The sequence below is a fragment of the Poromitra crassiceps genome (genome assembly GCF_964638095.1).
Source record: "Poromitra crassiceps genome assembly, chromosome: 30".
NCBI classification, from domain to species: Eukaryota; Metazoa; Chordata; class Actinopteri; order Beryciformes; family Melamphaidae; genus Poromitra; species Poromitra crassiceps.
In genome coordinates this window covers 9,431,758-9,457,305 of record NC_139652.1, presented here as the reverse complement: position 1 = coordinate 9,457,305, position 25,548 = coordinate 9,431,758, and the positions used below count along the sequence as shown (strand labels likewise).

General features: G+C 43.5%; 2 protein-coding genes across 4 annotated transcripts in view; both read right to left on the bottom strand.

Annotated features, from left to right (window-relative positions):
* Positions 1-509: 509 nt before the first annotated feature.
* On the bottom strand, positions 510-19,560 carry dhtkd1 (dehydrogenase E1 and transketolase domain containing 1). 2 transcript variants are annotated; one of them, XM_083663316.1, is made up of 17 exons: positions 19,341-19,560; positions 18,981-19,133; positions 18,131-18,342; positions 17,848-18,042; positions 17,024-17,293; positions 15,867-16,038; positions 14,591-14,789; positions 10,950-11,262; positions 10,762-10,846; positions 10,535-10,674; positions 7,548-7,698; positions 6,236-6,342; positions 5,895-6,059; positions 5,639-5,721; positions 4,989-5,155; positions 2,660-2,745; positions 510-2,553 (listed from the first exon to the last, which is right to left on the bottom strand). In XM_083663316.1, exons 1-17 carry the CDS (start codon positions 19,510-19,512, stop codon positions 2,452-2,454), a joined length of 2,772 nt encoding a protein of 923 aa, XP_083519442.1. In that variant the 5' UTR covers positions 19,513-19,560; the 3' UTR covers positions 510-2,451. The 2 variants fall into 2 exon arrangements, with proteins under 2 accessions (XP_083519442.1, XP_083519443.1); XM_083663317.1 differs by lacking the exon at positions 18,981-19,133.
* A 2,282-nt stretch (positions 19,561-21,842) lies between these two features.
* LOC310800710 (CUGBP Elav-like family member 2) overlaps positions 21,843-25,548 on the bottom strand; it is a 62,523-nt gene continuing 58,817 nt past the window's right edge. For both annotated transcript variants that reach the window (XM_083663324.1, XM_083663325.1), the window contains exon 14: positions 21,843-25,474. The gene's annotated coding sequence lies outside the window, so the exon portion shown is untranslated. The remainder of the gene's footprint in view (positions 25,475-25,548) is intronic.

Genomic DNA, 25,548 nt, shown 5'->3' with positions numbered 1-25,548 from the left:
TTATTCATATACTGTAGCCTGCCTCTAGTTTGACGCTGTTCACTGTGCACACTTAGCCCTATTAGAATTTAGGGCACCGAGGTTTGTCAGCCTGAAAAGCTGCATGGGTAAACTGAGTTTACACACGTTTACCTTCCACTATGTCCCTGATTCTAATTATAGTCCTACATTTACAGGTCGGACTGGGAACATCCTTGAGGCGCACAGCAACATGTAATGGGTTTCTGCATACCAAGTCACACTAAGTACTGTACAGCTGCCTCCCTTCAGCAGCAAATGATTTCTCTTTGTAAGGCCATACTAGTTTTAGACCCTACAAAGCAGAGTTCATGGACAATAATACAGTGGTAAATGATGACCTGGAGTTAGTAATCACAAGGAAATCACATAGGCCCCCCAATATAAATAAAAAAGTACTTTTTTTTTAACCTTATAAGATAATTTCTTTATATAACTTACACCATGTACAAAAAGGCAGGGAAAACTCCATTCTGCAAATAAAAATCTGTTTAGTTGAAAACAAAAATCATCCACAATGGTGAAAATATATTTGAAAATATTTAATATTAACATTTCATAACTCGTCAATGGCAACTGATTGTCATTGATAGCCCTTTAATGCCATTATTTGGACTTGAAGTCTTTAGGTTAAACCAGTGATACTCAAAAGAAAAAACAGGGGTAGAAACAAATCTCTCAGCAGAATTATTCTCAGGTATCATGCTCTGTTTGCAGACAAGAGACAATTGCAAAACTATCTTAGCATGAACCTAAAATGAGTCTTTTTCCACTTCACACCCAATTCACCCATTTTGTGTCTAAAAGGGAGGAAGTAACGGGTGCAAGCAGAACATTAATGAGGGTTTCCAACTTCCAATCCATTTGATGATCCAGGGCCGGGGCCCCCGTTAATGTTTTGCTTGCACCTGTGTTGCTTCCTGCCTTTTTAGACACAAAATGAGTGAATTGGGTGGGGACATGTAAAGCAGACTGGGAACTTGTTTTCCTTCGTATCCATGTGTTCAGGAAAATGCATTTGTTTTGTGGTAACATCATTTCACAAATCGAAGGTCCCATAATTGCAACATGATCACAAAATAAAGCACCCAAGGTCCAGTACTGACTTTCTGAAAGGTGGAGCGCTGAAGAGCTGGCGAAACTCAAACTGAACCAAACTGGTTTCAGGGAACACACTTTTGGATTGTGGCTCTTGTAAAAGTATTCTTTGTCAATGTGGCTCCTGAGTAGGGCAGGGTTGAGTACCACTGGGTTAAACCATTAAACAAGGCTGATCAAGCACTGATCAGTTCAAATTCATACCTGAGTCAAGACACAGAGTAAATACATCTATCTAACCCAATCGAAAGTAGGCATGGAGGCAGAAGCATTTAACAGCCTTGATGGTAACACATCTAGATAGTTCAGAAACACAGTTCAGTTTTTTCTCCTTTAGTCTAAAATATAATCTTAAATAATTTATATTTTGTTGTCCAATGTCCAGAATACAGTTGCCCATGGGCATAAATACATGTTTTGAATTTGATTTGTCACACCACAGAAAAATCTGTTAACCACCCAGCCAAATTTGAATGATTAAAAATGCCGGCAAGTATATACAATTTGGTTTCAAAATAATGTTTTTTTTTTTGCAGTATTCTCTGCTCTGAAACTCTGGGGGCGTGTCTACTGAAGCATCCCCAGTGCTCCCCCTCAGCTCTGCCTATAAGTTGATCCTTTTTCACATTCTAGAGGTGTTTATTTATTTCCATGGTAGAGGTAGCCTGGTATCCAGACCCCAATGAATCCATATGAAGAGTGCTGACAACTGTGATTCATATGGGGCTGGATACTAGGCTAGGGTAGAGGCACTTCAGCTATATATATATATATATATATATATATATATATATATATATATATATATATATATATATATATATATAAAAACCACTCGTGTAAACAAAATGCATGAGATGACGGCCCTTCTGATTAACGATCTGAAACAAAGAGCCATGACAAAGACAAGATATTGTCCCTAGTGCTAGTAATTGTGATCAGCTAAACGTGCTTCTGTACTACAATCGCATTGTAAACGTCATCTCTAAGGCCTTGATTCAAATCTGAACCATGTTGGTAGTGGTCTCTTTGCTTTGTTCTGTAACGACCAAATAGTCAAAGAGAAAAACGAAACAATGAGGATTTGACTCTGTTAGAACAGCGATAATACAACCATCAACACTATTCTCTTCGGCAGTTGACTCGTTGTGTACAGTAATGACACGATTCATTTTAACCACACGTCCACACCATGTCAAAAGGTCTCATGTTTGCTCCACGCAGCAGCTCTGCACTTGTGTGTTTTTCAGCGATGGTGGGAGATGGTAGTGGGAAGAACCGCAGCAGATGTGTCATGTAGTCCTGGTCCAGTTTGGTTCACAGTATGCTTGTGATTTAGGAGAAGGTGGTGGTGAGGATGGCCTCCTGCTGCTGGTGATGGAGGGTTCCAATACCCACAGCAGGGGCGGGCAGAGCAGGTCGACTGACCAACCGCAGCTGAGAAGGAAAGAAGATCCTCTATTATGTATAACATCAACAGTCAATTCCAGGTTTAATCATTCATCTTTACAATGGACATTTTATTATTTCAGTCACTGCTCACCTTGCAAGCCAGCTGCTTCTCAAACCTGGGAGCTACAAAGGACCAGGGACCCATGTTCTGAGGCTCCTCTTGACTCCAGAGAAACTCTGCAGGGGAGTGGAGGGGGAGGGCTCATTTAACTGATCACAATCAGGAAGAGCAAAAGAGGACACTGACACTGTTTGTGACTTTTCTTTAGGCTGCATTCACACCAAGCATGTTTGGAGTGGCTCAAACTCGAGTCTAGACGAGCATTTACTCCTGTAGGACGGCACAGGTGGCTCAGTGGTTAGCGCTGTTGCCTCACAGCAAGAAGGTCCCGGGTTCGAACCCCGGTCCGTCCCAGGTCCTTTCTGTGTGGAGAGTTTGCATGTTCTCCCCGTGTTTGTGTGGGTTTTCTTCCGGGTGCTCTGGTTTCCTCCCACCATCAAAGACATGTATGTTAGGGTTAATACTCCTGTCAGTGCTCCTGACCAAGGCAATGGCGAAAGAACTGGAGTTGGTCCCCGGGCGCTGCACTGCGGCTGCCCACTGCTCCTAGTTCTAGGAAGGTTCCTAGTAGAGGATGGGTCAAATGCAGAGGACGAATTTCCCCATGTGGATAAATAAAGGATAACTTAACTTAACTTAGTTCAGTTGGGCAGTGTGGGCAGGTGAGAACAAAGCCACTAGAACTGTGGTGTGCATCAAATAACTGCACCGAGACGTCTGAAAATGCGAGTCTCCGTTCTCTTCAACATGAACCGTGGTGCAGTTTGTTAGACATGAGGATGGAAATGAGCCCAACACTCAACCTTTTATAGGTAAGGAGAAGGATGTTGACAAATGATCTGAACAAAATGAACACGGGGCAAATCGTTCACATTCAGCTATGTCTGCATGTGTTTTTAACTAATACTGGTGCAGTGCCCGTTTAACTCACTCAAGCCACTTCTTAACATGCAGTGGAATCCGTATTATAACCCGCTCCTAGCCAGTTGGCCTGCATGTTAAACAACAATTAGTCGGCCTACACGCACTCCCGCGAGTCCGTATCATATTCATCTCGGTCGCCGGTGTAGGATACGGATTAGCGCAAAAGCAGCTGCTGTTTCACTGTGTTGGACTTTCACTCACTGAGTGCTGTTACTCTACCAGTCCCACTTATAGCCTCTGCAGGGAAGGATTTACTGTTGCACTTTTAGGAGGTTGTGGGTAGTGTAGTCTTGGAGCAGGGGGTAGTGTAGTGCAGTGCCCGTTCACCCGTCGGATAGTCTCGCTTGCCAGACTCTCCCAGCAAAGGAGCTGGGAGAGTCTGGCTGGGGAAGGCTTTCACTGTGGACTAGAGGGGAAAAAGGCTCTTTACAGCCATCCACCGAATGTACCATGCTTCATTGCATAATCCACATCAATCGTTTTCAGCGTGTAGCAACGAGCTAGCAGCTAGCGCTGCTGTTGTTATTGTTTCAAAAGGCAGCGGCGCAGGCATTTGAGCTCGGCAGATTCAACACGTACAGCAGCAGAGACATACAGATTTGACACGTACAGCAGCAGAGGCAGACAGATTCAACACGTACAGCAGCAGAGGCATACAGATTCAACACGTACAGCAGCAGAGGCATACAGATTCGACACGGGGGGCGTGGAAAGGAAATCCAAATATGGTCGCAGCCGCAGTCAGAGCGGGTCAGAGCCAATTGCAGAGCTTGCAGGGAGCGGAATGGGATTTCCATCCGGCACCGACTGAAATGGTCGTTGCACCAATGGGAGAGCTAAGTCCACCATGCTGCTTCAACCCAGTCAGACTACCCATCGGGTAGTAGTCCTGCTACAAAGTGTCGCAACGTGCTGCAAAGTGCCGAACAGCCATGTTCTGCCACAAAACTGTGTTCCGATCGGTCGGATCGCACAAAATTCGGCACTGCAACATGTTGCAGTAACATTGAAACATGCTTCAACGTGAGCCTCGAGTTGGGACGTTGTTGGCAGCAGCTAGACATACTTGTACATCAGTGATTCCGAACCAGGGGTACGTGTACCCCTAGGGGTACTTGAGCAGCTTGCAGGGGGTACTTGGAAATATTGTGGATTACAATTTATTTCCAAAATTATTGTAAAAAAAAAACAATATTCCAAATAATTTCATAGGCCCATCTTGGTAAAACTGACGACTTTTTCCAATTGAAAACTGTCAGAATTTTCAGAAGAGTCATTCAAATGATTTCCATTTACTAATCAGATAGAGAGGCCTAGTAAAAGTTGTATATGAGCTTAATAGAACAAATTTAGGAGACTCACCAACATGCATGAGTGAGGGGGTACTAGGCATGGCAAAACAGCTCAAGGGGTACATCATCTGGGGTCACACTACCTTTGGCGTTGGGGTATTTCCTGAGCTCCTGCTGCAGAGCCTCCAGTGGGAAGGGACACAGCTCCTCCACACGGACCAGTGCCGTGCTCTGAGTGGCTGCTGACGCCTCCCTCTGCTTCAGTAGGGCATAGTAATGTTTCCCTGAGCACAGCACCACCTTCTGGACACTGTGTGCAATCAGAGGACACAAAATGGGAAAGGTTTGATCAGGTCGGCTTCATACTGTTGTTTGGGTTACTTATAAAAGAAAACATGTTGGATTAACTGCTCCATTACTTATACTGTAAGAGGGCTCTGCTAGTGTTTTCATAATAAGAACAGGCTTTCTTCACTTTTTCAGCAAGTTACATTTAAGACTATTCAAGATTTATTTAAAAACAAACTGAAAACAAAAACGACCTTGTTATTTTTTAGAAAACTAGCTCACCAAGAGAACACAACATTTTGCAAGACTACTGAAATGGCATTTGAACTCAAAGACTAGATTTTACTGTATTTAAGACCTTTAAACAAAGGCTTGGAATTGGGATAATTCAGTGAAACACATTTTAATGCTTTGGACACGTACAGACGCCCTGAAGAATCAATATAACATGCTTGAGGAAAAGCTCTGATTTATCACCAGCATCACCATGTTGTGAATTCTGTACCTTTCTGCTGAGACTGAAGTGTCACCTAACACCGGTCTGAAAAATGTTCCTGGTGCCAACTCAGCCAGGCTGGACACCGCCCCCTGGGAAAAGAAAGAGAACCTTATTCAGCCTTTTGTGTAAAAAAAAAAAAAAAAAAATCATGTCCTTGAAATCACCAGTTTTTGCAATGTTCTTGGAGCCGCCGCCTCCTTGCAGATGTTAGTTAGTGGAGGTGTTTCTTCTTCATCACAGTGAACGCACACAAAGTGCTTACAGAAAATCTCAGCAGCGTCTTGGGGCCGGCCACAATCAGGGGTTTGCGGAAGTTGCGGATCATCTGCCGCCTCAGCAGGTGGAAGTACTGAGCGGGAGTGGTGGGGTTGACCACCGCCATGTTGATGGTGTCACCGTCCACCCCCTCCTCCTTACTGTCGCACATCTAAAGAGACGAGAAGGGGGGGGGGGGCGAGTCAAGAGATGCCAATCATTCACTATTCACGTAATGTGAAATCCAAAAACATACAGTAACCACACATTTTCACTTCAAGGTGGTTTTTGGCATAGCGCATTAAGCGACAGTAGATGACACTCGCAGGTAATGCGTGGCCAGCAGACCTGGAGGAAGCGCTCCATGCGGCAGGAGGAGTGTTCAGGTCCTGCTCCATCGTAGCCGTGAGGTAGCAGGATCACCATCCCACACTGCAGCAGCCACTTGGCCTCACCTGGAGACAGCAATGAAATTCAATGTGTGACAAATGTATTATGTTACCTGGGTGACAGACTGACTGAACTCTGCTCATTTGCACATGGACAGCAATATGAGCTGTGTTCAGGTCATCCATAGACCAAGTTGTATTTTCCCCCACATTTGATTTTCATGCATGTTTCGCCATTTGTCGGCCTATTTGTAATTTACACATCTGTGACAATGCCAAAGCTGCTAACAGCTATGGCATTGCTGACACATTTGTACAATTCTTCTGCTTTGAATGAAGAATTGTAGTGTTTATATAATTTGTCTACTGTCATATCTGTGCAATACGTGATGTTTCCCATAGTTTTCACAAATTCTAGTCAAATACGAGCCAATTGGGTCTCTTAGAGCGCTTCCACACGTGACGTGATAGTCCGCTTCCTTGGCTCGCACCTGATGCGAGAATGATTGTTGTTGTTTTTTTCAGCTGGTTGGGGTTTGCTTTCACACCGCCAAAAAGCAAATGGTCCAGATAAGGTTGCCAACCCTCCCGGATTGGCCAGGAGACTCCGGTAATTGGCCCCAGTCTTCCGGGATGGAAAACATAAATTCCCAGAGATTTTTTTGACCACAACCCGAAATGCAAGTGTCAGGCCCCTGCTGGCCAGAGAGAGAAGTGCTGTGTGTTATGTGGCAATAACAAAAACAGTTAGTCTAGTTGCTGGAACAAGCTGCCAGTTGATCGGACTTAATGATCCTAAAAGTAACCTCAAAACCTTTCTGTTCTCCAGAGCCTTTGATTAACCCATTGATACCTGATGCAGCATTTGCGTGTATATCCCTCATTTGTGTGCGTATCCCTTTAAGACCGCAAACCGCGTTTACGGGGTTCGCGGTCTTAAAGGGATACACACACAAATGCTGCATCAGGTATCAATGGGTTAAAGCCTGCATATCACACTCTTGTATTATTGTTATTGCTGCTACATCCATCTTATGTTATTTTATCATTGTTTTTATTTCATATTTTATTGCTCTTATTGCGGTTTTCTTTTTCTTTTTGTGTCATGTGCTTTTATTTCTTCCAATGCTATTTTATGACTTGACTTGTTATCTTTGGTCCCACAATTAGCATGCCAATGCAGTATTGGGCAACTGTCTTGTAAAGTGTCCCAACAAGTTAACCATTCCTCCTGCATTGTAGCAGTAGAGTCAGGATGGTCAGGGGTTTACCTCCGGAGATGAAGGTATCAAAGATGATCTGCGCCCCGTTGAAGAAGTCACCAAACTGAGCCTCCCAGATGGGTAGGAGCTTCGGCTGGGCGATACTCATGCCATACTCAAATCCTAGCACTGCCTCCTCGGAGAGTGGACTATTACACACCTGAAAAACCAGAATACCCCACATGGTAAAGGTGTAGGTAAAAATGTCTTATGCAAGGATTAATCATATATATATATGTCTTATGCAAGGATTAATCATATATATATATATATATATATATATATATATATATATGAAGAGTTCATTTGCAAAAACAGGTATCTCCATTTGGATTTTTTATCATTTTATTTTATAGATTGATTGATGCCACGAGAGGCCTTTTAGGAGGGCCATTCAAGCCGCAAGTGGAGACTGCAGTGCCACCAAGTACTGGTACTGCATGGTGTCCACTAAGATACCATCACCTCGGAATGAGATGTTTGGAGCGGGGGAGTCTGGTGCAGCGCACAGGTCCTAGACCTGGTTAGACGAGGGAGGAGCCCGGCCGGGTGGCAACCCACAGAGCCCGGTCCCTCTACGTACCAGAGCCCTCCCCCTCCCCCGGTCCCGGCAGAGTAGTTCCGGAGCAGCGGATTGAGTGGCCCTGACCACGTGACCACCTTCGACCCTCCCTATAGGGCTGACTGTGGGTAGCTACTGGGACGTAAGTTGGGGCTTGGCCAGCCCCGGCTGGGTCACCTGGGCGAGGGTGTATGATGTTGCGAGACCCGAAACATCCTATGACCCCAGGGTACATCACTGAGGATACGTCCCAGTTATGCATCCATGCAATGTTTTTTTTTCTTTATTAGTTAGCCTGGCCTAGCCAGTGACTCATAGGAATAGACTACGTGACAACCAGGAAAGACTAGTGACTACTGGAGAGTCAGTTGACAGCCGGAACAGGGACGGCACCCGGGTAGCAGTATGGGTTAGCTCCCCAGCCTGCGTCTTCCGTGAGGAAGAAGCCCAACAACCCACGAGAGGCCTTTTAGGAGGGCCATTCAAGCCGCAAGTGGAGACTGCAGTGCCACCAAGTACTGGTACTGCATGGTGTCCACTAAGATACCATCACCTCGGAATGAGATGTTTGGAGCGGGGGAGTCTGGTGCAGCGCACAGGTCCTAGACCTGGTTAGACGAGGGAGGAACCCGGCCGGGTGGCAACCCACAGAGCCCGGTCCCTCTACGTACCAGAGCCCTCCCCCTCCCCCGGTCCCGGCAGAGTAGTTCCGGAGCAGCGGATTGAGTGGCCCTGACCGCATGACCACCTTCGACCCTCCCTATAGGGCTGACTGTGGGTAGCTACTGGGACGTAAGTTGGGGCTTGGCCAGCCCCGGCTGGGTCACCTGGGCGAGGGTGTATGATGTTGCGAGACCCGAAACATCCTATGACCCCAGGGTACATCACTGAGGATACGTCCCAGTTATGCATCCATGCGATGTTTTTTTTTTTTTTTCTTTATTCATACTATAATTAATTAATTTTGGGTAAATTTTTATGATCAATCATAACTAAAACATATTCATCTGATAATTTTCACATAAATCACCTCAATAATGTTTTCTATGTGCACTCCAGGGAGTATCAAACAGATGTTTGTTCATTTTAAGAATGGCGTTTACCTGTTTTTGAAAATTAACTCTTCATATATATATATATAAAAGGGAGCTAGGGCTCTGTCCGTCTGTCTCACTGATGACATCATCAGTGATGTTATAAATTCCAATGTTGACATCATCAGTGATCACAGACAAACCTAATAGTTCAGTGATAATGTCACAGATGACATCATCAGTGATGTCATAAATTCCACTGATGACATCATGACACCGCATACAAGTCAGTGTGGTACAGCAGTGACAGATCTGAAGGAATGGCTGTTCGAGCAGGACATGCTGACTGGCGAATCTGTGATGCCATCTGTGCAGGAGACCTGGACACACTGAGGAGCCTGCTGCAGGAAGACCGCTTCAGAAGGCAGATCAATGAGATGTCTTTTGATGGGTTGTGGTCGACCCCTCTGGGGTGCGCAGCATGGCAGGGTCATGCTGCCTGTGTGGACTACTTGATCACCCAGGGAGCACAGGTAGACCTAGCTGCTGACGGTCTCTTCACGCCTCTCTACTTTGCCGTGCTCTGCAATCACCCGGACTGTGTCCGGATCCTCCTGAAAGCCGGGGCCGACCCTAACAGAACCATACGCAAATGGACCCCTCTCCACATCAGTGCTCATGACAACCACCTGCGCTGCTTCCGCATGCTGCTCCAGGCCGCTGGCGTTCTGACCCGTGATGTGGCTTCTCTCCTGCTGAAGGTGGTGCTGCATAACAGGTCCAACACGGCATTCGTCCAGCTGCTGCTGGACCACGGCGCTGACCCGGCCCTGGTGACCACAGAACAGGCACAGCTGGAGGAATGGGCGGATCCCAACGCTCTCAGGGTCTTTCTTGAGGCCAAGAGATGTCCTCGCAGTCTGGCCCATGTGTGTCGGATCCGGATCCGCCAAGTGCTGGGCACACATCGCCTGATCCAAGTCCACTCCCTACCACTAACACAAGTGATGAAGGACTTCGTGCTCCACCAAAACTGATTTGAAGCTTGAAGGGAGTCACAGCTTGAAGGGAGTCACTTTATTTATTTTCATTTCCTATATTTAGTTCTTCAGTGACTGTTTCAAACAAATCCAGGACCAGAGATTATATACCATCAGCATACACCACCTGTAGCCAATCCTACTACTTGGAGAGCGTTAATTGGAGTGTGTCCGTGTGTGCTCGGTTCATCGTCTCCAGAGTCCCCACCCCAGAAATTCTGTTTATCTTAATTAATATGGGGTGAGGTTCAGTTAGCTTTGCACAGAAACAGCCAGGAGGAATACTTTTTTACTTTTATACTCGATTACATTTCAGTATGTGATCTACTGTTGGTTTTAACGGCGTTCTATAGGCGTTACCTCTAGGAATCCTTTCTGCTGAGGGTCGATGTGGTTGAGAGGGATGTACATATCATTCGTGTCCTGACACACCACCATGGCATGTCGCTGACTGAATGTGCCCCTTCCAACATCCTGTCCACTGATACGAATATTGAAGCCTAGAGAGCAGTGGAGACCAAAGGTAAATGCATTGAATTGTAAGAAGTCAATGTAGTCACAACTCAGCAATCAAATGTGACACCGACCCTGGCTGAGGAGGGAGCCGAATGCCATGGCCTCTGCTGTGGACCAGTCGAGTTTGGCTCCTTCTGCCAACTTCAGGAGGCGAGCCTGGGATCACAAAAACACAAGCACCACATCATGGTCCAATGCAGAACCGGCCCATCAAAACAGCCAATGACAGAAGTGACAGAAGTGTGAGGCCCGGCTGTACCTGCACATGGGTCTTTCCCAGGTGGCCGTGCAGCTGGATGTCCTCGGGGATGTCCACAGACTTTGCGCCCACGAACTGCAGCAGGGGCACGGGGACGCCGGTGTCCCAGGTGGTGACCCGGGCCTGCGGTTCCACCAAGTCGCCCCAGCGGCCCTGCAGGTTGGTGGGCGGGGGGCTGTACACGGTCATGCTGGCCAGCTTGTCGTTGAGCATGCCGTAGTGCTGGGATTTGATCTCTCCGCGCTCGGCATCCGTCATCAAGCCCTCGGAGATCAGCTGGTCGGAGTAGGAGTCAGGGATGCTTTTCCTGGAGCTGTGAGGACATGGCAGGATTTCGTTTTGAATATTACATGTTAAATAACTGTTGGAGAAAAATATAAGTTCCATGCCATTTCCTAATCAATAAGCTATATTTGCATACACATAATTATGCTAAGTTCCATTGGCATTTCCTAATCAATAAGCTATAAGTTAACATGACATCTGACACATAGATTCACCCATGACATTTCACACATATAGAATGGCAGAGGACTTCTCCTTTTTGCTGAGACCTTGGTCACAGTGCGTCGTGTACCATAACAATTGATAACAGTCTCTCAGTCAGACTGGAGCAGCGCACACACATTCACCTCCCCTCCTCTCTCTGTTTCTCTCTGCCTACCTTTGCCTATAAAGCTTATGTCAAATTGTGACATCGCCGCTGAATATTTGACTCTGTACATTGATCAGAAATGTGTACATTGAGATTCAAGCCCTCTGACAATATACATATTGCAGAGAATGTATGGTAAATATATATACTTTTATAAAGACATCTTCCTAGACTCATGGCTTCAATTTATTTGGTTTAGATAAGCTGTGTTATAATTATCACATATAGCGGAGAAGAGAATTTTATTCTCTATCAATAACCTAAGTTGAAGTTAACTTTTTTTTTTTTTTTTTTTTTTTTTTTTTAAAGAGGGGGGTTAAGATTTATACTACCCCTATAGCACAAATGACCATAATATATCTGCAGGGGTATGATAGGGTTGCTGATCAATGATTACTTTGCCAGGTGCTGAAATTGCTGGCTTTCAAAGCTCTGGCACCCGTGACAATTTCAACACCCTCCCATCTATTACCCCGCACCCATTCCTTTCTCCACGCATTTTCAACAGCTCAACAATGGAGGACGGTGCTATCAGCGAGTGATGAGGACGGTGCTATCAGCGAGTGATGAGGACGGTGCTATCAGCGAGTGATGAGGACGGTGCTATCAGCAAGTGATCGGCATCATGGAGATTTCAGCCTCGAAAGCCAAAAGACTCGTTCTCAAACCAAAAAAGCAAATGACAAAGCAGCATTAATATTACAGTAGCGCACCTCTTCACAAGATGTTTATGTTGGATCTTGGACTCGCTTACTCATCTCTAGTGTGAAAAAAATCACTTTATTCCTACTAAGGTGGAGGTGGTACTAGTAGGTGGAGGGTGACAGGTAGGTCGGAGAGACATGCAACAAAGCACCTAAGGTGGATTCACACCGCGAAAACGCAAACATATGTTGTGTCTACTAAGGTGCCGTGTCCACAGAAACCTTTTTTTCTTTGCTGCCCGTGTCTTTCTGCAATTCACATTCTATGGTAAAGATGTGCTAGGAGCGCTCTTCTTCCCAGCACCACACCTGGTGTTTCCAATCCAGCAGAGATGGGAAATGTACACACATTCTTTACTTAAGTAGAAGTACAGTTACTTATATCAAAAAATACTCTGATTCAACTGATTTACTCAGGTAAAAAAGTACAGGCTCAAAACTGTAATAAAGTATCAAAGTAAAAAGCTGGGAGAACGCAAGACGAGAGAGACAACGACAACGACATCGTTTTTGTCTGTCATGCATTAAAACTAAAGCAATTAGCCTGTTTTGAAAATGTAACAAGTGTTAAAATGGAGGGAGTAAAAGTAAAAAGTTGTAAGAGAAATAAATAGTCTGTAAAGTACAGATACCTGTACCTGAAAATCCTATTTAAGTGCAGTAATGAAGTATTTCTACTTAGTTACTTCCCATCTCTGCAATCCAGTCATCTACGATCTTACCTTGAAGGGCTACCACGACCAAAGCCCGGGGAGATGTCTCTGCTTTTTGGGGGGTTCAGAGTAAGAATTATTAATGCTATCTTGTTGGTTTGATGTTGGCTTGCCATTTACCTTATCATATTTTTTTTATATCCAAAGCACTCCGCCAAGAAAAAAAATATGTGGACAGACATGGCCCGTCTTGTTCTTTATTGTATCTCTATACAGGGAAATCATATTAAAATGAAGTCAATTAGACTTAAAAGAATAAAGGAATGTGAGGCATTTCTATACTGTACCACTAGCTATAATACACCGGTTTCCAAACCTAAAATTCTTCCTTCAATTTTAAGATTTTGGTCAGTAGTATCCAAATATGTTGTGTGCTGATAGTACTTGGAGAATATGACTCTGATACGACTATGAACTGAAGGCCATCATTCACAATGTTGTAGAATATATTATGAAGTCTTCATAATATGATACATTATTGCAGTAGGTCTACTCAGCTGAATAAAAGTGTAGGGAGGGACTGAACAACAATATTTTCCCCATGCTTTCTAAGACCTGGAAACTATTAAAAACATTATCCATACTTTTCAAAGACCTTCCAGGTCTGCTTAAAGGAGAATTTCGGTTTTTTTGAACCTGGATCCATCTCCTGGCATTAATTATGATTTGGCCACTCACCAGGCGATCTCCGCGGCGTTTCTGGACGTCCTAGCGTTGTTTTGACATCAATAGCGTCCAAGTCAGTTGTAAAATGGAGCTGACTTGGGGCCAAGTGTGAGCCTGTCTTTCCTGCATCTAAATAGCTATTTTTATTCCCGTTTTCGCCAAATATCGTCAGAATCTGATCCCTCAAGAAGCACCACAGTGATATTTCGCCAAAGGCTGTTTCCTGGAGTCCCACAGGGATCAAATTACCTCAAACGTGATCTCGGTCACCAAGTCTCGTGAAGTCCCGCGATACTTTCCTGCCGACTGACCAAGTACAGGAGGACGCTTTGCGGTGGTGGTTTTAGCGCAACCTATGTGGGGTTTGGCATAACCTTCGTTATTTCGAATCCCACATAGGTTATGCCAAACCCCACATAGGTTGCGCTAAAACCACCACCGCAAAGCGTCCTCCTGTACTTGGTCAGTCGGCAGGAAAGTATCGCGGGACTTCACGAGACTTGGTGACCGAGATCACGTTTGAGGTAATTTGATCCCTGTGGGACTCCAGGAAACAGCCTTTGGCGAAATATCACTGTGGTGCTTCTTGAGGGATCAGATTCTGACGATATTTGGGGAAAACGGGAATAAAAATAGCTATTTAGATGCAGGAAAGACAGGCTCACATTTGGCCCCAAGTCAGCTCCATTTTACAACTGACTTGGACGCTATTGATGTCAAAACAATGCTAGGATGGCCAGAAACGCCGCGGAGATCGCCTGGTGAGTGGCCAAATCATAATTAATGCCAGGAGATGGATCCAGGTTAAAAAAAACCGAAATTCTCCTTTAATCTGTTGTGTTGTATATTTGAAGTATTGGTGAGAATGTGTGTTATGATACGAGGTAAACACACTGAACTGACCGGATGATCTTGTACATGGCTGGGTTGGTGAAGGATGGCTCGTCCAGCTCGTTGTGGCCCCACTGCCGGTAGCACATCAGGTCCACGATCACATCTTTCCTGAAGCGCCGCTGGTACTCCACAGCCAGACGAGTCGCCCGCAGCACTTCCTCCGCATCATCGCCGTTCACATGGATCACAGCGCAGCCCACCATCTTACCTGGGATATCAATGAACACATTATTCTGATCATAACATCATCCAGAGTTAGGGTTTCACTACGAAACAGAGCTTGGTGGGGTTAATTGCATTAGCACATGTGGCTCAATATGTGCAATACCGGGTAAAATCCATGCAAAACGCAATACGTCTGACACGAATAAATCTTCAGAGACTAACTCCATTTTAAAATGTTTAGTGGAAAAAAACACAAAAGAGTTACTAGACTAGATTCATCAATCATTTGTGCGGTCAAAAACTGTGTTGCACCGTGGACTTTCTCAATCCAATGTCAATGTAAAGGAGCATTTCTCTACTTGAAATCTATTAGGTCTACATAAGAAACTATAAGAAAACGAAAATTCCATAATAATCAACAAATATATTATATTTTAGCCATTAACACAATTTCAAATGTACAAATTACAAACACATCAAAATATATTTTCTCCTAGAATGGCTCTTACAGCACAATTCAAATAGTGTCAGTTGAGTAGGTTGTTTATCACATACAGTACACTGATTTACCTATACAATATATTTAGGGCCATATGATTTCCACAAAACGGAAAAAAAACCCGGATAGAATCATGGAATTTAATAATACAAATGGAATCAACTGTAAAACATGGAATATTGCAGAATTTTCCATAATTGGCTGAAATTGATAAAAGTAGGCCTAATTATCAAAATTAAAAGTAGACCTAATTATTGTAGTAACCAAATTATTTCATAGTTGTAAAAAAGGCCCAGAGAAATAATTCCGTTTTCAATTTGGGTGTTTTGAGAGGGGGGTCAGTCTTGCGTTGGGACCCTTACATCACCTCACAACTTGGTTTTCACTTTGAGGAACATGTCGAAGAGGCTGTCTGAGAGAGCCAAGTAAAAAAGAAGAAGATCCTAACACCTAAACTAAAATGAAATGGAAAAAGATAAGTCAAACTCATTTCCTGTCCCTAAATACATTAAACTTGCATAAAAAGCTATACATACAAATACATTTGACCCACATCTTCTAAGAAGTAGCAGCTCATTATTCATACCTTGGATACTGATATTGTTGGTACACTTCACTCACCCACATCACTGCAGTACAAAGAGGACCTGGCTCTCTCAGAAGGAGTGGTGTAGCCCACTTGGTTGTTCACAATGAGGTGGATGCTGCCGCCGACTCTGTAGTGGGGGAGGTATGCGATGGTGAAGGTCTCTGGAACAATCCCTTGGCCAGAGAACGAGCCGTCACCGTGGACCTGTGGAAAAAAGGAAAACATACGTACAACTATCCCCTTTCAAATAAAGTATACCGTTACCGACTATCCTGATATTTTGGTAACCTATTTATCCAGAGAAGGTTCGAGGAAGACATGTTTAGCAATAGCAAGACCCCGCCTCACATAAGTACAGTTACACACAGGGATGCAGTTGTCACAGTTGCATAGTTGATTGCTCTATTGCTGACAAAAAATGTGTTATTGTAAGTCGCTTTGGATAAAAGCGTCTGCCAAATGACATAATGTAATGTATGGATGCAAAGTCGTGGGTAGTGAAAAAGGTGAGATACCAGGGGAGACTCAGACCCACTCAGAAATCCTCCTATTTTAGTGTGAAAAAGGTGACTGTCCCCTAAAGGTGACTAGTTTGCATCCCTGTACACAAAATCTAATCTACTGTAGGAGCTAACCGTTAACAACGGTACCAAAGTCATTCACTGTAAATACATTGTGAAGCACTTTGGATAAAAGCGCTATATAAATGCAGTCCAATGTAATCCAATGCAATGTGCTCTAGCATTTTACTTCCCCTTTCACAGTGGACTAGTAACCTGAGACAAATGCAGCGTGACAATCATTGGGAAAAGTTCACCCTTCACCCTAACCACTTCAATTGTTTAGGAGAATTCTGCAACAGTGTTTTGCTCTGAAACGCCATGAATGTTTTGTGGACTAAAACACTTCCATCGGCATGGGGGTGAGTAGATAATGACTGAATTTTCATTTTTGGGTGAACTTATCTTAATGTGTCATCCCCCACTTTTTTTTATATAATTCTTGATAAACATATATTTTAATTCTATAAACATAACCATGTACATCATCTGAAACAGTTTGGGGGATATATGGAAATCAGCAAGTTAACTTAGTCTCATACAAAATCGGGTCTCACTCTGTGGTTACTCAACCCAGTTTGCCTAAAAATTCTCGTTCCCCTCTTTGACATGAGAGCTGGGCTGAATACCTGCAGGCAGATGACTCGGTCGCCCGGCTGAGCGCCGTCTTGGGGCGAATAGTCCCCTTCCTGCCGGAGCTGCTGGCGGGCCCGGGCCTTGCCCTGGGTCACCGGGTTGATCGCTTCCAGGTGGGACGGGTTGGGCAGCATGGTGACGTGAACCGGGCGTCCGCCTCCAAACTCCAGCTCCACCGAGGAGGTGAGGTGGGACAGGACGTCGCCGATGGCAGGGGAGTTCTCGGGGAACTCGCTGAGGCCGCGCATCTTACGGAACATGAGCTGGAGAACGAGGGAACGTGGATGAACAAATGACATTTCCCTCAGTCAGGGCGTCCTCGGCCTCTGGTATTGAAAGATTGTCTTGTTTGTAAATGTATAATGTTTAATGTTCTATGCGGACCCCAGGAAGAGTAGCTTATGCTTTGCATAAGCTAATGGGGATCCTAATAAATCAAATCAAATCAAAATGGTAAATAAGCTATAGTAACCTTTATTTGAAGAGCCCGTAAACCCTGGTGTTATCTCATCTCTAAACTTTTTTATGTAGCACTCCCTGTAAAATGCACGACATTTCCTCTGGACTGAAACAGTGACTGAATGCACTGATAATAGAGTCTTATCCAGGTATTAAAGCTTGGGTGTCTGTGTGTGCCAACAAATGATGTTGTTGCTAAAGGATAAGTCCATTTTTGATTTGGACCCTATTTTCCCCATCATTTTTCTATTCTGACCAAAATCATGTCAGTTTCTGCCCAGAAAAAATATATAATACAAAAAAACAAAACAAAAACAAAAAGGCTTTTCATTTCTTAAAAGCCATCTTGCAGGCTAACCTCTGGAGGGAACTTCAGCAGGCCCGTCAGGAGGTTGAGTCGGCCTCTGTGGGGCATCCCGATGACAATGTCGGTCACTCCGCTGACGGCCGACTGGTGGAAAAGCTCGTAGAAAAATCCCATCATGCTCTCGGCTCCTTCGCCTCCGTAACGTTTCACAGTCGCAAACTTTGTAGCCAGGAAATGGTCAAATTCCTGAGGGTTGTGAGAGAGAAAATTGATTAAGTATCAGAAATATTGCACAGCCTTGGCATTCTTCGAAATCACTCGAAACCTACAGCACCTGGGACTCCAGCATGAGCTTGGCCAGCTGCCTCCTCTCCTCGGCGGCGATGGGATTCTTCTTCAGCTCCTCGAAGCGGTCGGCGAACCACTCCCTCTCCTCCAGGCTGGTCAGCTGGCTGGTCTCCACTGAGAGGTGGCCGCAGTACGCCTCCTCCAGGTAGGCTAGCACCTCCTCCACCGAAGCCTCTGCCTTTCCAAAGTGCCGCAGTCCTGGAGAAGTGCATGTAATGAGCAGTGGGGAAACAAACTCTCACTGGGCATGGTGGGCTGATGTGTGTGTGGGGGGGGGAGGTGGAAAGTAAACAGAAAGAGAAGAGTTGTTGTGGTCAGGTGAAAACCTCATAACTAAATTGGGTGATTTTCATGTTCTACCCAGTGGTTTTAATGCCCTGCTGGTTCAGTGGGGGGGGGGGGGGGGGGGGGGGGGTACTATTTTACATCTGAGATTCAAAGTGAATGCAATTAGCTACCTGGCAGGATAGAAAGTCAGCAGTACTGTGGAGGAGTGAAAACCACTTTTAAACGCAGCTGAAGGATTTCTGAAATGAGGTTTTCACCCGACAACACAACGTATGTGAATTCCTTCTGAATCATATTGACTTTACATTTTATTACTGGGTTTTTATAATGAATGACCAGTTTATATCTTACATTATGTATGTGCAAACTTAAGGATGGATCAAATGGTATTCCAACTGCACATTAAAAGCAATGCAAGTACTTTAAATGTGCAAGTGATATAAGGATATAATAACCCCGAAAGGAGAGGGAAACGGAAACAGTCATGATCCCAACTTTTGATGGATGATGATGTTGTGTCTCTGGGTTTCCTTCCACCACAGTCATACCTGAAGTGTTGAGTTGTCCTTGTACAGCGCCAGTCAACACCTTGATCTCCGGTACGGTGTCTACCACAGGCCTCTGGGGCAGCAAAGGGTTAATTTTAGCAGCTTTGTGCCCATGTGCTCTGTATGCCTCCACCAGAAGGGCAAGACCATGATCTGTGAGTGCAAAGCACAACAAGTGTCCACTCAGAGTGGGCTGTCCCAAAACTCACTCAATGTCAATGCGTGGGTGTGAGGGGCAACTCCAAAAATATAAACTCTATCCTGTATCAATCACCATTCTTTTTTGGAGACAACAATGAAGATTGCTCGTACTGCCAGGTGATGTAAAATTGCCCGGACACACTGCCTCCCCATACTGACCTTGATTAAGTGCAGCGATGTGGTCGCTCTGCAACTTGTGCTCCTGCTCGGTTTGTTTAGGTCGGTAGCCGTAAACACCTTTCTCGGTGTGGTAAAGGCAACCAGCAGCCTGTCGGGCGACATTCAGCGGCAATCTGCTCACCGAGTTTTTCAGGAAAAGTACGGCTGACATGGTTAAAATGAGTTAAAGAACGAATTAATCTCGCATATGACAACACACTACAGAACGGCGGCCATCATACTGGTTGTGAGACGTGATGATGGGAGGAGACGCCGCACTGAAATCCTATTGGCTGAAAGACAGGCTCGCTATGAAGAAATCCTCCAATTGTATTGTTGATTGTTTGTCAAATTGATATATCGTGCAATTTGCTGTTACTTTAGGAATATATTGGAGCACTGGTGATTTTTTTTTTTTTTCTTCGTAGCGATAAATAATTGATACCGGCTGATGATGCCATGCAACAACTGTGACAACCATGACGTTTCGGCTCTTCGGCTCTTCATGCTGCATTCAGGTGCTCATCGTAAACTCGTAAATTGTCACGTGCTTTTGGATGGAAACCGTTAAAATAACTGACCCCGACCTACAATATAAATTGTTTCTGCCGGTGGAGGCATAAAAATGCTAAGCCAGTTATACATACCCTGTGCATAATACAAATCTTCCTGTTTTTCAGTGGCAGTTGTTTTTAGTCGACAAATATTGTTATAAATATTGTCACCCAACAATATTTGTGTGAACAATGTTCACTCATAGAGCTGATGTGACTCAGGGTTCAAAACTATCTAAAGCCGAGGCTTATGTAATATGTAGTGCCAGTAGACCAAGAAGTCCTGCGAGTCCAAAGGTCCAAACCACTGAGATATATGAAGTTTATTTATGTCGATGGTCCAAACGTGTCATGAAGAAATAAGACAATGTCTGTTCTCTGCCACTGGATGGAGACATTGTACAGTATTTTATAAATAGGGAAACTAAGCAGCTTGAGGGGCCCTGTTTGTTGAAAGTTTATTTTGAGCCTTCAGTGGATGTCATGAGCCTGCTGGTCACCATGGGCTTCATTCAGTGAAATATCTAGGAAGAATGCACTTCATAACCCTAATCAAATCAGTGACATAGTCATGTCTAGTTAGCCTGCCATAGTTCACTAAATTCTGTGTATTGGTAAAGGACGACATGGACAACTTCAGCATCTTCCCATTAACCTCTAATAACAGTGTGAATCATCTTAAAGGAACACTCCACCCAAACACTTGAGAAAGGCAGCCTGGCAAATGTAGGAAATATAGGCCTAGATGTAGACAAGGCAGGTTGATCATCTTTGGCTGAGAACGTTCCATAGCTGCTTGCTTCTGTGGTTCATGACCGTTTTGAACATCATGAACCCCGGTGTGAGCAAAATGCATCATCGATGAGTCAGCAGCACAACCAAACCAATAAAAGCACTTTGGTGAAAATCCTCCTTAGAAATCAAAAGGCCACATCAATTCTCTGATGGCAGAGGACTTCAAACATGAACATGTCTCTCCCAAAGCCAGAGGCAAGTTGAGCATCACTGCATCCCCCCCCATCCCCAACTCCCTGACATTTCATAAAGTTTAAATAAGCAGTTGACCTCTTGGACTTTGACGATGCAGAGGTTGATTTTTTGGCTTTAGAACCATTTTGAGTCAAACCTTAAGTTGTTCATTTTTGCAACTATAAGTTGACAGGAATAACTTTCCTGCCATACTGATGTTCATTTGCATGGGATACCTCCTCTGATACATTCCTACTTTACCAGTGAAATGGCTTTTGGATCATTCAAACAAAACTGCCCCCCCCCCCCCCCCCCACCAGACAGGGGTGCTTGTAGTGTATATCCTACTAATACGAGTGCTGTATGCGTGTATGTCTGTCTTGTCTGTAATTGCAAACCACACCATTGCTTCGATCGCCTCCAAACTTTACCAAAACACTTTAAGGATCTGGCATGAAACCGGGGAAGAAAAAACAAGAGAAATTGCACCCATGGGGGGGGGGGGCCGCTACAGCAATGTTTTAGATTTTAAATGGCCGTAACTCACACACCATTACTCTGATAGCCTCCAAACTTGGGGAGTGCGCTTAGGGGACCTGATGATAGGAGTGCAGTGCGCACCGCCCCACTTCAAACTTGGGGGGTGCGCTGCTGGGGACCCGACAGAGCGCAGTGCCGAATTTCTGCATGAGGTTGGTCACACCCCAAAAATGTGCGCATCGTTTACAGAGTCTCCACCCTGAAAATCAGCGCGCTGAAGCACGTGCTAATTTCTAGTTCCGACTGTATACCTACTGCCTCCCCGTGTCTGTTGTCAATTGGAAAAATAATAAGCAAAGAGAAGCACAATGGAGAGAAACAAAGTTAGCGGACATGACACACTGGGGGAGGGGAGGGGGTGGTGGAGGTTTGTAAATGTCTTTACAACACTGGACAAGCACCAGGACTACACAACACACAAAGACACAAGCAATATTAGGGGAAATGGTTTAATTTGGAGACAGAGGCAAAGAAACACACCACACATGAACAAACATTGACCAAAAAGAACACAGAGTCTTTCGGCTACACACTCCGCTATGGGAAAACAGAAAACTCTACACAGGTAAAAGCAAGGCTGAAACTCAACAACAGATAGTTAACTGCTCAACTAAGACAATTATCCACACAAGTTGTCTAAATCCCGATGACCATTAAACTATGTGGACAGCACAAATACTAACATGAAACTTACCACGATTTAGAGGATCCCAACCCCCCCCGAAATGAAATTGACTAACGAAGTGAGGGACATGTAGAGATCCAAACAAATCAAATCAGGCATCTTTTAGAGACAAAAAACTAGTGACCAAAAAAATTGCTTGACACCACCAAGAGGCCAAACTCAAGACCTAGTCAAGGCGAGGCCACAGTGAGAAGCCAGACAATTTTTTTCCAATATAGATTTTTTTCTTTAATTTCCAATATAAAAAGCTTCACTGGTACAAAATACATATGAACAACCAGTTGTAGAAATTGGAAAGCCTGTTTATGTCATTTTGTTTTTCTCAAATCCCACCCAGTTCAAAAAGTTGATAAAACAGAAAAAGTATTATATGTATACAGATCACATCAAGATGCACCCACTTTGGCTTTCATCAAGACAACACAAACATCTATCAAATTATTGGTGGAACATGAACAAAGTCCTATAGATATCAGACAAGAAAAATAACACAGGATAAGATATTTTTTGTTTTGTTTTTTTTTTGGACCAAGACAATATCTAGAGATGCAAAGCTACCACACTGTCAAAAATAGCACTTCAGAATAAGAAAGAATTGAAGAAAGTGATTGTTAAGATCCTACAGATGAATGGGATTTGTGATGGAAGCCCCTGAAGTGAGTCAAGTTGATAATGGGACTGGTGTACTGTACATTGTGCTTATTCATTCAAAAGTAACACTTCACCATACACTGTAAATCGCTATAGGGCTGCAATCTGTTCAGTGTTGACTGATCTTAACAAATCTATCATGGTCAATGGTCTGATTAACACGCCACCCAAGTTGTCGTTTTACGTGAGTTTTTGGGTGACACTTGTTCATTCAAATTCAACAGCTTTCCTCCGACATGATCTGACCATTACCAGTTGTTCTACTCATTGGGGGTTTTGTATCGCAAAGTGTTACAGTACATAATGTTTTACACTCACTAACAAAGAGGTTTATCCTTCAACTGTTTAGGGAAGTTTTATTGTTTATCTACATAAATCTTTTGCCAATTTGTTCAGATCCAGTACATCACAATACATATTTCCTAATAACTCAACACACAGAGTGGGGGGGAAAACACGAGCAGGTGACAGAGCTATCATGACACTGGCATAAATAGACAAAAAGGCGAACTGCAGCAATCTCTAACCAAGGCCTAATAGGATGTGTAGGCAGTTTCTAGACGTATATGGCACTTTGAATATTGTATTGCATTTGGATAGAAAAAACACACTGCAAAAAGCACATGCCCATATTAAAAAGTGAAATTAGTGGTACCTTGATAATTTGGGATATATATATATCACACACACAACATTCCGCAAAAGTGAGTATTTCCCATAATTGTGCTTAACTTCTCCCAACAAAAACACTTCCTTAGTTACCATGTCAAATTTGGTACCATTTTTTTTTGGAGAAAGAAAAAAAACCCAAACCGAAATGTGTTAGATGGTTAACAAATGTGCATTTTGTGTCTTAATCGCTTGTGTGATCTAGTAACATGCACACAAAAAACCCTGAGGTGACAACTCTTTAGCGCCATCAGGTACGCAGTTTTTGGGAACCCTTCTTTGGGGGTGATGCGGTGCAGGTGTCATTACCAGGCTTACCTCAACTTGCAGTACAACGGACAAAAAAAAATCCCCTCCCCCTCCCCCAATAAAAAAAAACTGTGTAAACCTTGTGCTGAAAAAATGGAATGTATTTGTAAACCAACACTGCTGTGGTGGATTTAGTAGGGTTATTAATATGCTGTGCTGGGTGTATGACTACAACGTGATTATTGGAAGTCGCTTAAAAAGAACAATTTAAATGCGCACAAAGAATATGTATGTGATGTATGTGTCTGTAAAATGTGCAGAGAACCACAGGTTGTGTGTTGTGTCCAAGTGATCTCTTCTTCAGGGGCTCCCACAAAAAAAGAAAAAGAAAAACGTGTTTTGTGTCTGGTGGTACGTGTTTGTGCAAGTTGCTTTGTAAAGAAAACTGGGTACTTATCACAGGGAAACAAAATTGTTTGAATTTAAAACACTGTTTGTGAATTTGACACATGGGCACTTAAAAAAACAAAAACATTGTCTGGCATCTATGTTATTAACAGACATTGTAAATAATCTTTCAATATGAGGCATCCATACTAAACCAAAGTGAAACATCCATTAATCAAATTATTAACAAGAAATTCACCAAAATGCAACAAGACGTACCGTAGAAATTTAACACTAAATTTAACTTCATTTTTTTTATGCAGGAAAAAAAATTGCCTATATACTCAAGATGTGACCCTATAAAATGATACTTGAAAAGAAAGTTTGTGTTTTCAGAGAGGAATCTTTGAGTTAAGTATGCATTTAATTCACTAGAAATGACCCTTAAAAGGCTGTGTTGATCAAGCGAACTGATTTTAGTCCTTTTTGAAAATGTAATACACTGAAGACCCCCCGACATAGATGACATTACAACATAAATCTACAAAGAACCCAAAGTTTGCCTGGGTTTCCGTTAGTTAAACTTCTATAGATTCAATGGTATAAAATATAGGTAATCTAAGTGTGCATTTAAACCACAGATTGTCTATTTGTGAATCAGTTCTAAAAAAGTTGACTCATGTAGGTAGCCATTTCTCTAAACAGAGCAAATGTACCTTTTATTGTGCCGTCAATATTTTGAAAAGGAAAAGGGAAAAAAAAGAAGCTAAATACACTGAATATTTTCGTAAAAGAAAAAAAGAAAAAAGAAGATATATATTTTTTACAGCCTCGGTGAAAATCTTTACACTGCCCGCAAAATGTAGAAACCATTATAGAGCACTGAGGGGTTTTACTGATCTGACTTTCAAAAGTGTTGGAAAGTGCTCTATAGCATTTTTTTTTTATTGTTTTTATTTTATTTTTTAGAAGCCAACATATTGCTAATGGCACTAAATAGCACAGCTGTGTGCCAATCCCTGTATTCAACTTTCAAGTGAACTTTACTGAGAGAGGTAAAAAGAAAGCAACATAAAAAGCGAAATAAAAATAAAAAATCCCACAGGCTTTAAAACATTTGCAAAAAAAAAGGTATCTTAAATGAATTGAGCGTAGGTAAGTTTTCACATTGATTTGCTTGACCTCTCTCCCCCACCTGTCACATTTTTATACAGAAAAAACTGAACCAAAAAACAAAAAGAGGAATATACATGCAGAAATCAGGTTGAGCTAAGGTCAAGGGTCAGTGGGTGTGGCCAGGTATTGGTCAGGCGAGCTTAGAGAGACATCACAGACAATGGTGGGATGATGAGGCCAGGAGTTTGGCTTGGCTTTCAACACCATGAAGACATGCTAGGCTAATGATGAGCAAACAGGCATGGAGATTTGTTCTAAAAAAGGAAGATAAACATGAAAGGAAGAGAGAGAGAGAGAGAAAAGAGAAAGAGAGGAGAGAGAAAGTTAG